General features: G+C 67.2%; 1 protein-coding gene and 2 gene segments (V, D, J or C); all 3 read left to right on the top strand.

The window, feature by feature from the left end:
• Positions 1 to 80: 80 nt before the first annotated feature.
• Positions 81 to 4,662, top strand: LOC116589862. The segment is given in 5 exon segments: positions 81 to 368; positions 2,911 to 3,207; positions 3,365 to 3,688; positions 3,781 to 4,101; positions 4,174 to 4,662. Coding segments are annotated over 4 exon segments (1,233 nt in total).
• A 1,210-nt stretch (positions 4,663 to 5,872) lies between these two features.
• Positions 5,873 to 11,192, top strand: LOC116590245. The gene is made up of 7 exons (XM_032341835.1): positions 5,873 to 5,952; positions 6,342 to 6,475; positions 6,568 to 7,548; positions 8,761 to 8,915; positions 9,080 to 9,179; positions 10,539 to 10,687; positions 10,911 to 11,192. The coding sequence occupies exons 1-7, from the start codon at positions 5,873 to 5,875 to the stop codon at positions 11,190 to 11,192; spliced, it is 1,881 nt and encodes a 626-aa protein (XP_032197726.1).
• A 527-nt stretch (positions 11,193 to 11,719) lies between these two features.
• LOC116589866 lies at positions 11,720 to 15,748 on the top strand. The segment is given in 4 exon segments: positions 11,720 to 11,780; positions 14,283 to 14,588; positions 14,762 to 15,106; positions 15,288 to 15,748. Coding segments are annotated over 4 exon segments (1,095 nt in total).
• The last annotated feature ends 275 nt before the right edge of the window (positions 15,749 to 16,023 follow it).

Raw genomic sequence — 16,023 nt, 5'->3', positions numbered from 1 at the left:
CCACCGGGCTGGCCCCGGCTGCAGCAGGAGTGGGCTGCACGCACCACTACCCGGCCAGCAGGGACAGCGCCTCGTGGTCACTGTTGGGCTCCCAGGTGTCTGTTCCCTGCACAGGCACACAGGGGAGCAAGAGAATGCCCAACACTGACCCGCGGAAGACAAGGGCCGAGAACCTCAGACACGACAGGGCTAGGCCAGCGCCCGAGGCCCGAGGGTGGAAGTCTGCGCAGCGGGCGCGAACAGGGCCCTGAGCATGGATCTGTTTCTGGCCAAGCAGGGCAGTGACTGAAGCCCACGGTCAGGGGAAAGCACCCGCAAGCCGCCCCTGTGCTGCACTGGACGGCAGGCGGCAGCGGCCACATCCTCAGGTGTGTGAACAGGTCGCGTGAGGCAGCGTTGACAAGGAGGGCCTGGCTGCTGGGCCGGGCCCAGTGCCGCTTGAGGGGAAGGAGTTCTGTGGAAGGGGTTTGCCCACCCCGGGCCCTGCTGGGCCAGCGGGTCTCTCTGGGTTCCACCGAGCTGTGCTGCCCTGCATGGACTGAGTCGGGCCAGGCTGGGCTGATCTTACAGGACCCAGTGGGCTGAGGGAAGCTGGGTTGAGTTAAGCCGAGGGGGAGCTTGCTGGACAGAGCAGGGTGCGCCATGCAGGCCTGGAGTAGGACAGGCTTCCGCAGCCTGGGCACTCGTGGCTGAGCCGGGCGCTCCTGGGCCACGTGACCTGAGCTGAGCTGAGTGGACGGAGCCAGGGAGACCCGGGTCCGGTGAAAGGTCCACCTTGGCAGGGACCGTCCTGGGCTGGGCTGGCCAGGGCGGTCAGCGCGTGGGCAGGCAGGGCTCACGGAGCTGATCCAAGGCAGCCTGGGAAGACGGTGCTGGGTCGGCTCCCCTGGGCTCACGCAGCTCAACCAGGCCGAGCTGAATTGTGGCGCACGTACCATCGCGGAGCTGAGCCGAGTCAGAAAGTCCTGGGCCCCTGATCAGGGACCCATGAGCCTGGGAAACAAAGATGCTACCTGGCCTGAAGGTGTTGAGCCTGTTGGAGGTGGGCAGGGCTGCCACGGCTGCACAGGGCTGGGCTGGGCGTAGCTGGACTGAACTGGGCAGAGCTGGACTCTACTGGGCTGGGCAGGGCTGGGTTGAGCTGAGCTGCGCAGAGCTGGACTCTACTGGGCTGAGCTGGGTTGAGCTGAGCTGGGCAGAGCTGGACTCTACTGGGCTGGGCTGGGTTGAGCTGAGCTGGGCAGAGCTGGACTCTACTGGGCTGAGCTGGGTTGAGCTGAGCTGGGCAGAGCTGGACTCTACTGGGCTGGGCTGGGTTGAGCTGAGCTGGGCAGAGCTGGACTCTACTGGGCTGAGCTGGGTTGAGCTGAGCTGGGCAGAGCTGGACTCTACTGGGCTGGGCTGGGTTGAGCTGAGCTGGGCAGAGCTGGACTCTACTGGGCTGGGCTGGTCTGGGTTGAGCTGAGCTGGGCAGAGCTGGACTCTACTGGGCTGGGCTGGGTTGAGCTGAGCTGGGCAGAGCTGGACTCTACTGGGCTGGGCTGGTCTGGGTTGAGCTGAGCTGGGCAGAGCTGGACTCTACTGGGCTGGGCTGGGTTGAGCTGAGCTGGGCAGAGCTGGACTCTACTGGGCTGGGCTGGGTTGAGCTGAGTTTAGCTGTCTAGGTTGAGTTGAGTTGAGCTAGGCTGGGTGGGACTGCGGAGTGCTGACTTGGGCTAAACAGGGTTGGGATGAACAGGGCTGGGCTGGGCTGGGCTGACTAAACTAAGCTGAACTGGATTTGGTTGTGCCAAGCAGAACTGGCCTGAACTGGGATCAACTGGGCTGAGCTGAGTGACTTGAGCTGAGCTGAGCAGAGCTGGGCTGAGCTGGGCTGGGCTGGACTAAGTGGGGCTGCGCTGAGTTGAGCTGAGCTGAAATGGGCTGGACTTGGCTGCGCTGGGCTGGGTTGAGTCAAGCTGGACGGGGCTGAGGGGAGCCGGGCTAGACAGGGTGGGCTTGAACTGTGCTAATCTGGGCTGGGCTGAGCTGGGCACAGTGCGGTTCCGTTGGTGGGTCTGGCCTGGCTGAATCAGGCTCCCTAAGTCATGTCTCCCTGAAGACGTAAAGTCCCCAGGCTTGTAGGCCCAGTGGCTGGGGTCGTGGGATTCTCAGGATCGCAGCCAAGCAGGGAACGAGCCCGGCCGGCAGGCTGAGCTGGGCTGAGCTGAGTGAATTTGGCTGAACCCCGATGAGTTGTCTGGCTTGCGATGGAATATCCTGGGCTGACCTGGCCAGGCTAGACCAAGGTGGGCCCCTAGACCTTGGCTCTTCTGACCTAGGCCAAGCTAGTGAGGCTGGGCGTAGTGCTGGTTTGTCTCTCTGGCCTCAGAGGTGCTCACACAAGGCCATGGGACTGGTCTCCCTGGACAGGCGGGCAGAGGGGAGCATGGCTGGGGTCTGGGCTCCAGGGCCAGGGGAGCGCAGGCAGATCCAGGTCACCGATGCGGGGAGGACTGCTCGGGGGTCTTCTCCCCTATGAGTGGGGTCCCTGGTCAGGGTCCCTGGAAGCTCCACAGGGACAATAGGGACCAGAGAGGCCTGGCTGGCCAGGGGCAGAGGGGTCACACACCTGCATGCCCCAAGAACCCCACATTCCCGCCCCTCTGGGCTAAGGGCAGCCGCTGCTTCCGACAGGAGCACAACGGCTCCTCAGTGGGTGTTCCCAGCAGAATCAGGGAAGGACAGCCCAAACGAGCACCTGTCCCCCAAGGCTAGAGGAGGGATGTGAGAGCCCCCCTGTCTGCCTCACGCATCTCCTCCTCAGACCCCTCCCCCAGGGGCCTGGGAGCGGGAGGCCCCGGGTCAGCAGTGGGCCCGGCCCGCGACGGGCGTGCCAAGGCAGCAGCTGACACCAGCCCCGTCTCACAGCCTCCAGCCAGGGCCTGTCCGTGTTCCCCCTGAACCCCTGCTGCAAAGGTATGGCCGGCGCCACCTCGGTGAGTCTGGGCTGCCTGGTCTCGGGCTACCTCCCGATGCCGGTGACCGTGACCTGGGACACGGGGTCCCTAAACAAGAGTGTCGCCACCGTCCCCGCCACCTTCGACCAGACCTCCGGCCTCCACAACGCCATCAGCCAGGTGACCTCCTGGGGCGAGTGGGCCAAACACACGTTCACCTGCAGCGTGGCTCACGCGGCGTCCCCCGCCATCAACAAGACCTTCAGAGGTGAGCCGGGCGCTGGGGGAGGAGGGACGGGTCGGCGGGAGCCGTGGACGGGCTCCCTCCACCCTGCCTGGTCCCGCCCGGCGCGTGAGGGGCCGGGCCGGCAGGCGAGCTCCGTGGGCGCAGGGAGGCCAACGCCGCGGCACGTCTGCACCCCCAGCCTGTGCCGTGAACTTCAGCCCGCCCTCCGTGAAGCTCTTCCATTCCTCCTGCAACCCGCTGGGCGACACCCACACCACCATCCAGCTCCTGTGTCTCATCTCCGGCTACGTCCCGGGGGACATGGAGGTCATCTGGCTGGTGGACGGGCAGAGGATCACAGACATGTTCTCCTACACCGCGCCCGGCACACAGGAGGGCAACGTGACCTCCACCCACAGCGAGCTCAACATCACCCAAGGCGAGTGGGTGTCCCAGAAAACCTACACCTGCCGGGTCAGCTACCAGGGCTTCCACTTTGAGGACCACGCGCTCAAGTGCACAGGTACGGGCGCCCACCCACCGACACCCAGACCCGCGGGGCTCCGGCGGGAGGGCCACGGCCTGTCCTCACGCAGCCCCTCCCTCGTGCCACAGAGTCCGACCCCCGCGGCGTGAGCAGCTACCTGAGCCCGCCCAGCCCTCTGGACCTGTACGTCCACAAGTCGCCCAAGATCACCTGCCTGGTGGTGGACCTGGCCAGCACGGAGGGCATGAGCCTGACCTGGTCCCGGGAGAGCGGGGAGCCCGTGCACCCAGACGGACTGAAGGAGGAGACTCAGTTCAACGGGACGGTCAGCGTCACGTCCACCCTGCCGGTGGACACACAGGACTGGGTGGAGGGCGAGGCCTACCACTGCACGGTGAACCACCCAGACCTGCCCAAGAGCCTCGTGCGCTCCATTGCCAAGACCCCCGGTGAGCCCCAGGCCTAGGGGAGGGGGCGGGCCTCCCCCCGGGAGCCTGGGCTGACCCCGCACCTGCCCGCAGGCCAGCGAGCGGCCCCGGAGGTCTACGTGTTCCTGCCCCCGGAGGAGGACGAGAGCCCCACGGACAGGGTCACGCTCACGTGCCTGATCCAGAACTTCTTTCCCGCGGACATCTCGGTGCAGTGGCTTCGAAACGACAGGCCCATGCAGGCGGGCCAGCAGGCCACCACGCGGCCCCACACGGTCCCGGGCGCCAGGCGCGCCTTCTTCGTCTTCAGCCGCCTGGAGGTCAGCCGGCGGGACTGGGAGGAGCAGAACCGCTTCGCCTGCCAAGTGGTGCACGAGGCCCTGCCCGAGTCGCGAGTCTTCAAGAAAACGGTCTCCAAAACCCCGGGTAAATGACGCACCCTTCCCCGCTGGCTTCCCCACGCCCCAGGCGCCTGCCGCCCGGGGCAGGGGAGGGGGCCAGACAGACCCTCCTTCCCTCCTTGTCAATAAACACCATAGTGTTCGCTCAGAGCCCTGAGCACATCCGTTCTTGGGGGCGGCAGGGCTGCAAGCAGGAAGGTCTCGGCACAGAGGAAGGGGCTCCGGGACAGGGGACCGGAGGGGTGCGGCAGGGCTGCGGGCCGGCTTGGGCCACCGTCACCATGCAAGTCACGGGGCCTCCCTGTCCCCCCAGGGGTGGTCATGCCCTCACAGAGGAGCCCGAAGAGCTGGGGGTCCCTGGGGAGGGACCCCACACCCCAGCGAGCCCGCGGCCCCTCCCTCTCCTGGGGGGCCCAGAGCTCTCCGCCTCCAACCGCCCCCTCCCCAGTCTCCGGTCAGCCCTCTGGACACCATGTCCAGCTGCACACAGGCCCTCTGAGTGCAGAAATGGGCCAAGTCAGCCCCGACACTGGTACCCGCAGGCAGAAACCCCAGACGGCCCCCAGCCGTCCCCGGGCCGTCACCTCCCTCATCCACGCGGACCCGGCAGGCCCCCGACCCCACACTGGGGCCTGAGCCAAGCCTCCTCCCACAACTCACCTCTCACGGCTCCTGCCCTGCCCGTGGGGTCAGCCAGGCCGGGGTCAGCAAGGCGCCCGTCGTGCTCGGCCTCCAGGCCGCCCGGACCGCCCCGGGGAGGCCCCCAGCCTCACGCAAGGTCACACCCACCCCAGCCGCCCTTCAGCCGCAGCAAGTCCCAGGGCAGCTCCACCATCGCCACCCGCAGCGAGCGCCCAGGAGCTTGCACGTGGCCCCCCGCCGCGGCCTGCTCCTCGCCAGCCCCCCCCCGCCCTTCCTCCCCGTCACATGTGGGCCAGTGGACCCAGGATGGCCATGGAGAGGGCTCCCTCCTCCACCGGGGACCCTCCTCCATGGCCCCGGCCCCCCAGGCCCCCTCAGTCGGTGGACGAACGGATTCACCCAGGCCAAAGGCTGGAGTGTGGACTCTGTCTCCTCTCCTGCCGACCCGCACCCCAGGACAGGCTGCGGGCCCCATCCCACGGCGGAGGGTGAAGGGGTCAGAGCCCAGGCCCAAGCCCAGCCCCGTCACTCACCAAACCTGTGTGCAGGCCTCACGCAGCCCCAGACCCGACGTCCCCACCGCGCTCACACACACGCACACACCACATCTGTCTGAGGAGCGGCACACACCTGACCCCGTTCTGAAGACACAGGGCACTGGGTGCCTTCACCCCATATGGGAGCCCCAGGACCGTGCACAGGCCCTCACTCTCCAGCATGGAGGCCCGCTGTGCAGGGAAAGTGGGACCATGGCAAGAGGAGCCAGGGGACAGCTGTGGCCCCAGGACAGGGCCAAGGCGCAGCGCCAGGCACCTCGGGCCTCAGCAAGGTGCACATGGCCTGGCCAGCCCCTCTGAGCACCCACATCATGGATTCCCGGGGCCACTCTGGGTCCTGCGAGCTCAGCTGCTGAGGTCCTCCGGCTGCCAAGAGTAAAACTAGAGGGGCTGGGGCTGGGAGGCCCTGCAGGGACAGCAGAGCTGCTGGATGCCTGGGCCAGGGCTGGGGATGTGGACCGAGAGAGGGCAGGTCACCCCACACCTGCAAAGCCATGGGGGGCTTCAGACCCCCAGGCCTCCGGGGACAGCTCCGACGGTCTGGACGAGGCCAGGGCGTCCCTGCTGTCTCCCCTCCTCGGGGCGGGGGGCCAAGCCTGCCGTCCCCCACCAGCCCGTGCAGAGGCTGCACCGTGGAGGGCTGACTGGCCCGTGCCTGCAGAGCTGGAGCTCCAGGAGCTGTGTGCGGAGGCCGCCGAGAGCGCGGAGCCGGACGAGCTGTGGGCCAGCCTGCTTGCCTTCATGACCCTCTTCCTGCTCTGCGTCAGCTACGGCGCCGCCGTCACCCTGCTCAAGGTGGGAGCCCGGGGCCCCCCCAGCCCGGGCGCGGGAGGCGCGGGGAGGGAGCACTCCCGGGAGAGCCGTCCTCATGCGTGCCCTCCCGCCAGGTGAAGTGGGTCCTGGCCGCCGTGCTGCAGGAGAAGCCACAGGCCACCCGAGACTACGCCAACGTCACGCGGCCGGCCGACTAGGCGCACGCACAGCGCAGCCGCGCTTCCCCTCCGCGGGCTGGAGGCCGTCTGCTTGCTGGCAGCAAGTGGACAAGAGCCCAGAGCACGCCCCCAGAGCGGCCAGAGCAGACGCGCAAGGCCAGCACACAGGCCTCCAGAAACTTCCAGCTGGGCTCCAAGGTCCGAGGCACCCAGAGGACCAACCACAGCCCGACACCAGGCCCCTCGGGCACGAGCCCTTCCCACAGAGTGACCTGAGCTGGGCATGGGTGCAGATCCCTGGGCTCCTCCCTGGTCCTGGGGTCAGGGTTGCTCCTGTTCTCACGGAGAAGCCCCCAGAGCACAAGGAGAGTCAAGCCCGCGGCCCACTTGTCACACAGCGTCCAAACCCGAACCCAGGATGCAGAGTCCAAGTCCAGGGCACGACCTCGGCTCCCAGACTCAGGCCCACCTCCCTGGCACCGGGTCCCTGTGCCCATGCTTGTGCCCAGCCCCAGCCCCTGCCCAGCCTTCCCACGGGCCACTGGCAGCCCCTGGCGTGCTGCGGGACAGAGAAGAGCTCCTGGGGCGAAGCTGCGGGCCTGCTCAGGGCTGCGTGCCGGCCTCCGGGGGGAGGAGGGCTCTCCCAGCAGAATGAGCTCCCCACGGGTCCCACCGCAGCCAGCAGCTCCCAACCCGTCCACCCAGGCCTCACCGCGCGTCTCGTCCACCTTGGCAACCCCGTTGCCTCCCTTTTGAGTTTCCCAGTAAAGTTCCTTCTTACACATCCCACGCCGCCTGAGCGCGCTTTGGGAGAGGCGTCACCTGACCGAAGGGGGTGGGGGGCAGCCCCCCGAGGGTGTGGCCAAGGGGCCAGAGGGCAGGGAGCAGGGGCCAGTTCAGGGCCCGAAGCTCCCGGTGACCAGCCGGCTGCCTGCTGTGAGTGTCCCTTCGACACCCCCCGAGACACTGAGCCCAGTCTGGTCACACCTGCTCTGCTCGTCTCCAGCCAAGACTCCCTGCCCCTTCCCTTGCTGATGTAAAAGCCATAGCATCCCCTGGACAAACCCGAAGCAGCTTCTTCCGGGGTCCGTGCAGGAGGGCACAGAAACACAGCTGCACACACACACCAAGGTCAGGACCACCATCAGCCTCCAGGGACCACCGGTCCCCCCGCCCCGCATCTATCCACCCACTGAGCACACACACGCGGGCCAGGCCTTGGCCCCCCACCCGCCCTCCCGTCTGGAGGTCCCCATGAGCTGAGCCAGACACACAAGCCGGAGCCACCGGGACTGGCCACCGCCGTCCTCCAGAGGAAACCCGAGCAGTCTGGAACCCAGGAGCCAAGGCTGGAGGGAGGCCGCCGGCCAGGCACAGTGCTGGGCATGGGAGTGAAGAGCCGGCCTCCCTGCCTGGAGGCGCCGTCCTGTCGCGTTCTGCCCAGGGCACTGGGGACGGGGTGTCAGCACACCCGAAGACAGGCTGCCTCATCTACTCGTCAGTGCTCAGGGCCCAGGACAAGGGAGCACGGGAGCAGCCCTTTGCAGAAAGGAGAAACCACGTGGCCGAGAGTCGGAAGAAAAGATTCAGGAGCTCCCAGAGTCCCCCTAGGAGGACGCAGGCAGCTGGTGCCGTCACTCAGGCCGTGCCCCAAGCCCCATGCACCAACGCCACACGGACGTGGACACGGATTGGACGCCAACGCGGACTTGGACGCGGACACAGACAGGCGTGGACACGGACCACGGAGGGACCTGAGTGAGGCCAGCGTGCAGGCGGAGGGGGTCGGACCTTGTCTGCTCGCCTCCTGCCCAGGGCACAACTCCCAGGATCCGGCAAGTGCGACGCCAGTTCCAGACCTGGAGGGTTTGGTCTGAAAAGAACATCAAGGAAGCAGGTGTGGGGGCAGAACCCAGGACGAGGCCACGCCACGGCCCCGCCCGGCCCTCACGCATGCACACACGCACTCCCACGCACACACGCGGGTGCACACGCGGGCTCTCGGGAGACCGGCCCCACACCGGTCCCGTGAAGGAGACGCCCGCGGAACGGCCATCCCGAGCACGCGGCCAGGCTGTGCTCTAACCGCGACCGAGCTCACAGGGCCGTGACCCGACCTCAGACCGGCAGCTCCGTCTTTGCCCCCAGCACACCCTCTCCGTCTGCTCCGGCCGCGGGCGGCCTGCAGGAAACTCGCACACATCCACACACGTCCCCGTGAGGCCGGAGCCACGCGGCCTCGCTCGGACGAAGCGCAGGAGATGGTCTGGAGCCTCCTGGAATGTCCTCGGTCGCGGCGATCGGTACCTCTTGATGGGAGAAACCCCGCCCTAAATGCCGCCTCCGGCCCGCGCGGGGCCCAGCAGCTGCCCTCCTGGGCCTCCAGGAACACCTTCCCTTTGCCCTTAAAATTGCTAGAAAGGGAGTCAGGCAGGAACAGGCCCTGTATTCTCCCCACATGGCCCAGACCCCACATGGCAAGGGGGCAGGACAGTTCTGTCGCCGGAAACTGGATATGGCCCAAAAGTGCAGCTCGGTGGCTCGAGAGAGTCAGAGCACGCTGGGCGGTACGTGGGTGAGGGCAGGGATGGACGGCAGAGACCCAGACGGACAGACGGACAGAGGGTGGGGACCGACGGTGGGCGGCAGACGCACGGGTGGGCGGACGGTGCAGAGAGGACAGATACGCAGGTGGAAGAGAGAATACAATTCTAGGAGAGCTTTGTCCGTTTTGCGCTGAGACCCACACCCTCCTGGTACCTCCGGCCCGTCTCCTGGACCGAGGGTCCCCCAAGGGCAGAGCGGAGTGTCTTCCTTCTCTGGTGCCCCAGATCGGAAGACCTGCCCCACGGACCCCAGCATGAGGACAAGGGCTGGGCTCACGCCGACCGCGAGAGCCGGAGGCCATCGCACAGGGCAGAGTGCACGCGCCCCGAGCCAGGGAGGCCGCTGTGCCGGTCGCCGGTCAGGAGGGCCCGTGGAGGCCCAGCACATGGGGCGCACAGCCCGAGAGCAGGCCGCGGGGTGGACGCTGCCAGGGACGCGCCTTCACGGGCCCCCCCGGCAGGAAAGGGCCTTCTCAGGGTCCCTCGGTCCCTCTTTCTTTCCTTCGGTCATGAACCCGGCTCGGTCGGCCGAAAGCTGGCCCCCGAAAGCCGTGTCCACGGCCTAATTCCTGGAACCTGTGAATGCGACCTTGTTTGGAAAATGGGTCTTTGCGGGTGTGGTTGACGTTAAGGCACTTTGGATGAGATGGGCCAGGCCCGAGGCGTGACGGCGGGGGTCGCCCCAAGAGGCCGAGGAGGAGAGACACGGACAGAGAGGGAAGCCTCATGACGGTGGGGACAGGGCTGGGAGGGACGGGCCACGAGCCCAGGCGCACCTGGGGCCCTCAGGAGCTGGAAGACGCAGGAATAACGTTTCCTGGAACCCTGGAGGGGCAGCGGTCTCACCCCACGGGACCTCAGACCTCCGGCCTGCAGAGCTACCGAAGGGGATTTCCGTTGTTCTCGGGCCCTAAGTCTGTGGTCCTTGTCCTAGCAGCCCCGGGACACTTGCACACCCAGCCAGCGGGCCTCAGCCAAGCTGAACGACAGGCCTCCCTGGCTCTTTCCACTCCAGGTGGGACCCTCCGGCCAGGCTTAGTCCCTGGCCCGCGGAAGGTGCGGGTCCCTCTCAGCAGAGTACGTGGCAGCCTCTGTCCCGGGTCCCAGCTCTTTCCACTCACGGCTGCAGGCAGGTGGCCGGTACCCTGACGTCGCATCGCAGCCCAAAGGACACCTCCCGGGGCCTGTGTTCTGGGCCGTGTGTGCCCACGATGCCCACATGCCAGTGCCTGGGCTGGGGACAGGGATGCTGAGGGAGAAGGTGTCCCGCCACACCTGTTCGACCCCTGAGTGCTGCCCCCTTGCTCCCCATTCCTCCAGATCCCGGGGGCGGCGATCGCCGTGGGGGGTCCAGTGCTGGGACCCCAGAGGGCGCCGAGCGCAGGGGTGTCGGGCAGACCCTGCTGCAGGCTCCAGGGACAGACATCTACAGCGCAGGCGGTGGTGTTTTCACAGGATACGCAGGGGTGGTAGGGACAAGAGACCTTCGGCTCTGGGAGGACTCTCCCTCACCCGTGACAGCGCAGGGACCCCAGGGTTCCGCCCCTGGGCCCCGCTCCCTGCGTCCGTCTCCTGCTCTCCCTCGGCCGCCCCAGCGCACAGGGAGGAAGCGTGCTGGGCAGACACCTGCTCTCAGCCTGACGCTTGCTACCGCTCCCCCTGGTGGTGTCCTTCCCGGGGGTGGGCGCGCAGGATCCAGTGAAGGACCCCGGGATGGCCTGCAGGGAGCCGGAGAGCCGGCAACAGGGACGCAGCCCGAGAGCCCTGGGCTGGAGGGTGCACACAGGCGGCCCCTCGGCGCCCCCAGCTCCGGCTGGCTGGGCTGGGCTGAACTGGGCTGAACTGGGCTCGGGCACAGCGCCCAGCCCCTCCCCAGGTGGACGATGGGCCGCGGCCGCACGAGCGCTGGCTGAGGAAGGGCAGCCCCTGGCTGTGGCCGTGCCGGCCCGGCTCCTCACCCTCGCACCCCGCTGAGGCCGGCTGGTCCACCAGGATCACTGGGCAAGCCCTGTCCCTGCAGGCCCCACCCCTGCCCCATCTCCACCTCCCAGACCGTCTCCACCTCGGTGTCCCTGAATGCCTCTCACTGTCCGTGTCAGCCTTTGCTCCCTGCGTCTCGGCCACCAGACAGCCACACGGGTCCCGACCCCCACCAGGGCTCCTGCCTCCCACCCACACGGCCTCAGACCAGAGCCAGGCTCCTGGGGGTCGCACAGGTCAGGCCACATACACCTGGCCCCACCACAGCCAGACCACAGACCAGACATGACGTGGAGGGGAGCAGCCACTGCTGGTGGGACAGGAAGTGGGCAAGTGACCCCATCCATGGGCCAGACAGAGTCACGCCATCCCTCAGAGCCCACCCCTCACAGCCTCAGCTGCTGCAGCGGCACCCCAGAGCATGGCAGGGGCTGCAGGGGCCACACAGCCGTCAGGCCGGCGTATGGCGGGCTGTGGCCTCTGTCCTCCGGGGAGGCGGCCCATGGACATGCAGCACGGGGCCACTGGGCAGAGGGATGACTGGCCTCTCAGATGTGATGGACCCCAGGCAACCTCGAGCAGGTGGGTCTGAATACGGTTTAGACCTTATCAGTCAGGCTGCCTTGAACTCTGCTGGGCCCAGGAGGATGGAAAATAAGCACCAAGACAGACCAGAGAAAGAAAGGAAGGTTAGCCTGAAGGCCGTAGATATCACAGAGCAGAAAACCAGAATAAGTACAATTAAGGCTGCTGTGGGCTACACTAGACTGGGCTGAGCTGGGCTGGGCTGGGCTGAGCTGGGCTGAGCTGGGCTGGTCTGGGCTGAACTGGGCTGGTCTGGGCTGAGCTGGGCTGGTCTGGGCTGAGCTGGGCTGGGCTGAGCTGGGCTGAGCTGGGCTGAGCTGGGCTGGTCTGAGCTGGACTGAGCTGGGCTGGTCTGGGCTGAACAGGGCTGAGCTGGTCTGAGCTGAGCTGGGCTGGGCTGAGCTGGCTGAACTGGGCTGGTCTGGGCTGAACTGGGCTGGTCTGGGCTGAGCTGGGCTGAGCTGGGCTGAGCTGGGCTGAGCTGAGCTGGGCTGGGCTGGTCTGGGCTGAGCTGGGCTGGTCTGGGCTGAGCTGGGCTGGTCTGGGCTGAGCTGGGCTGGGCTGAGCTGGGCTGAGCTGGGCTGAGCTGGGCTGGACTGAGCTGGGCTGAGCTGGGCTGAGCTGGGCTGGTCTGGGCTGAGCTGGGCTGGTCTAAGCTGCTGAGCTGGTCTGAGCTGGTCTGAGCTGGGCTGAGCTGGTCTGAGCTGAGCTGGCCTGAGCTGGGCTGGGTTGGTCTGAGCTGGGCTGAGCTGGGCTGAGCTGGGCTGGACTGAGCTGGGCTGAGCTGGGCTGAGCTGGACTGAGCTGGGCTGAGCTGGTCTGAGCTGGGCTGAGCTGGTCTGAGCTGGGCTGAGCTGGTCTGAGCTGGGCTGGGCTGGTCTGAGCTGGGCTGAGCTGGTCTGAGCTGAGCTGAGCTGGGCTGAGCTGAGCTGAGCTGGGCTGGTCTGAGCTGGACTGAGCTGGGCTGAGCTGGTCTGAGCTGGTCTGAGCTGGTCTGAGCTGGGCTGGGCTGGTCTGAGCTGGGCTGAGCTGGTCTGAGCTGAGCTGGGCTGGACTGAGCTGGGCTGAGCTGGGCTGAGCTGGTCTGAGCTGGGCTGAGCTGGGCTGGTCTGGGCTGAGCTGGGCTGAGCTGGTCTGAGCTGAGCTGAGCTGAGCTGAGCTGGGCTGGCCTGAGCTGGGCTGAGCTGGGCTGAGCTGGGCTGGTCTGAGCTGGTCTGAGCTGGTCTGAGCTGAGCTGAGCTGGGCTGGGCTGAGCTGGGCTGAGCTGGGCTGGTCTGAGCTGGGCTGAGCTGGTCTGAGTTGAGCTGAGCAGGGCTGGTCTGAGCTGGGCTGAACTGGGCTGAGCTGGGCTGGGCTGGGCTGGGCTGGGCTGGGCTGAACTGGGCTGGTCTGGGCTGAGCTGGGCTGGTCTGGGCTGGTCTGAGCTGGTCTGAGCTGGGCTGAGCTGGGCTGGGCTGGGCTGGGCTGGGCTGGGCTGAACTGGGCTGGTCTGGGCTGAGCTGGGCTGGTCTGGGCTGGTCTGAGCTGGGCTGAGCTGGGCTGAGCTGGGCTGAGCTGGGCTGGGCTGGTCTGAGCTGAGCTGAGCTGGGCTGGTCTGAGCTGGGCTGAGCTGAGCTGGGCTGAGCTGGTCTGAGTTGAGCTGAGTTGAGCTGAGCAGGGCTGGTCTGAGCTGAGCTGAGCTGGGCTGGGCTGAGCTGGGCTGAGCTGGGCTGGGCTGAGCTGGGCTGAGCTGGTCTGAGTTGAGCTGAGCAGGGCTGGTCTGAGCTGGGCTGAACTGGGCTGAGCTGGGCTGGGCTGGGCTGGGCTGGGCTGGGCTGAACTGGGCTGGTCTGGGCTGAGCTGGGCTGGTCTGGGCTGGTCTGAGCTGGGCTGAGCAGGGCTGGGCTGGGCTGGGCTGAACTGGGCTAGTGACTGAGGTCAACAGGAAGGTGTACACTGTGTATCACCCCCCAGAGATCCAGCCAGGCCGTTCCCCGTGTTCTAAGGGGGTATGGGGGCTACACCATGGGGTTGTAGCCCTTTCTCCTCCCGTGTGACCCCCTGCACAACCAAGAGGCCATGGTGCAGGCTCACTTCCTGGGCTGCCCTGTCCTGGCCTGTGCCCTCCCTCTGGGCTCTCCTCTTGTGAGCCCCAGAACCCAGTGGAGAGGGTGTACGCACCCACTGCACAGAGGGGAAGCAGCTCCTGCAGACTCAGCCACTGAGTGGGAGAGCCACTCTCAATCACCACAGGTCCCGAGGCCTTCCCCGAGCCATGTGTCCAGGCAGTGGTGGCAGAGCCCCGAGGACCGTGTCCAGAGTCAGTGCAGCCGGACGCAGGCCTCTGGCTCTGACCCCAGGTCCTTGGCATGTGAGCTACGGGAGCTTGGGGCAGTCCCTAGCCGTCTCCGTGCAAGTTTCCTCCAGTGCACAGAAGAATCAGGCTTTGTGCTGGGCCTGTGAGACTGTGTTGGGGTCCAGGGCCCTGCCCACGGCCTCACAGAGCATCCTGTGTTGCAGAGCCCAAAGCCAGCCCCAGTGTCTTCCCGCTGAGCCTCTGCAGCTGTGACGAAGCCGGGCACGTGGTCATCGCCTGCCTGGTGCAGGGGTTCTTCCCACCGGAGCCCGTGAACGTGACCTGGAGCCCCGGCAAGGAGGGCGCGTCCGTCAGGAACTTCCCGCCTGTGAAGGCCACTGCCGGCAGTCTGTACACCATGAGCAGCCAGCTGACCCTGCCGGCCGACCAGTGCCCCGCTGGGTCGTCCCTGCAGTGCCACGTTCAGCACCTCTCCGACCCCAGCAAGGCTGTGTCTGTGCCCTGCCAAGGTCAGAGGCGGGGAGGCGGGGCCACCCTATTCTGTGACCACGTGCCGCTTTGTCCCCGAGGGCGCCGCGCCAGGGCGGGAGTGGGCTGCCTAGCCGGGCCCCATGAAGGAGCCGGGGGCGGGGAGGGCAGGCGGGCAGAGGGGCGCCCTGACCTGCTGCGATCTCTCTCTCAGGTCCAGGCCTGTGTCCCCCCCATTGTCAGTGTCCCTCGTGCGACCAGCCCCGCCTGTCACTTCACCCGCCCGCCCTTGAGGATCTGCTTGTGACCTCCAATGGCAGCCTCACGTGCACGCTGAGTGGCCTGAAAGACCCCAAGGGAGCCTCCTTCAGCTGGACGCCCTCCGGGGGGAAGGACGCCATCCAGAAGGCCCCCAAGCGGGACGCCTGCGGCTGCTATAGCGTGTCCAGCGTGCTGCCGGGCTGCGCAGCGCCGTGGAACAGTGGGGTCACCTTCACCTGCACGGCCACCCACCCCGAGTCCAAGAGCCCGATAACCGGCAACATCAGCAAACTCCTAGGTGGGCGCAGACCCTCTGGAGGCGTGGCTCGGTGCCCACGCCCGCCTCCACCCTCTCGCCCGGGACTTGGGCGCTCCCACCCACGGTTTACAAAAGGAAGCCGAGGCCTCGGGTGCCCAGGGGCAGAGGGGCTCCTCCCCACCGCCACCCCAAACCCCTGACCTGGCTGTCTGCTCCCCAGGAAACACCTTCCGGCCCCAGGTCCACCTGCTGCCGCCGCCGTCGGAGGAGCTGGCCCTCAACGAGCTGGTGTCGCTGACCTGCTTGGTGAGGGGCTTCAGCCCCAAGGACGTGCTAGTCCGCTGGCAGCAGGGGACCCAGGAGCTGCCCCCGGAGAAGTACACGACCTGGAAGTCCCTGAAGGAGCCCGGCCGGGGCAGCCCCACCTTCGCCGTGACCAGCGTGCTGAGGGTCGACGCCGAGGCCTGGAAGCAGGGGGACAAGTTCTCCTGCGTGGTGGGCCACGAGACCTTGGGCCCGGCCAACTTCACCGAGAAGACCATCGACCGCCTGGCGGGTAAACCCACCCACGTCAACGTGTCTGTGGTCGTGGCAGAGGTGGACGGCGTCTGCTACTGAAACGCCCACCCGTCCTCCTGAATAAAGTCCGTGTTTGCCCGGAGTGACCCCGGGTCCCCCTGAGGCCACTGTCTGTCCGTGTCCGGGGTCTCTGGCCACCGAGGCAGGGGAGGGCTGGAGGACGGAAGGGCATCTGCTTCCCTGAGCCTCCCGAGCCTTCATGCCGGGCTCACGCGTGTGTGAGTGAGAGCGTCAGTGTGTGTGCAGGGTACACGGCAGGCGAGCGGGGAGCACAGCCCGGGGCTGGCCGTGGTGAGGGCGCACAGCGCGGCCGGCCCTGAGAGCAGGGCACCAGCTCAGCCCTCCGTGGGCAGTGGTGCGCTTGCTCCTATCTCAGA

This window comes from Mustela erminea, chromosome 5 (genome assembly GCF_009829155.1).
Source record: "Mustela erminea isolate mMusErm1 chromosome 5, mMusErm1.Pri, whole genome shotgun sequence".
Taxonomy (NCBI): Eukaryota; Metazoa; Chordata; class Mammalia; order Carnivora; family Mustelidae; genus Mustela; species Mustela erminea.
The sequence above is the reverse complement of the archived record's forward strand: the minus strand, read 5'-3'. Positions and strand labels throughout refer to the sequence as shown.

What these genes read in the sequence shown, in the direction of transcription:
- LOC116590245 (XM_032341835.1), top strand. Translation starts at nt 5,873, where the DNA reads ATGGCAAGAGGAGCCAGGGGACAGCTGTGGCCCCAGGACAGGGCCAAG. An exon ending in CCGCCGTCACCCTGCTCAAG is followed by an intron (nt 6,476 to 6,567) that starts GTGGGAGCCCGG and finishes CCCTCCCGCCAG; the next exon opens with GTGAAGTGGGTCCTGGCCGC. An exon ending in GAGTCAGAGCACGCTGGGCG is followed by an intron (nt 9,180 to 10,538) that starts GTACGTGGGTGA and finishes CCATTCCTCCAG; the next exon opens with ATCCCGGGGGCGGCGATCGC.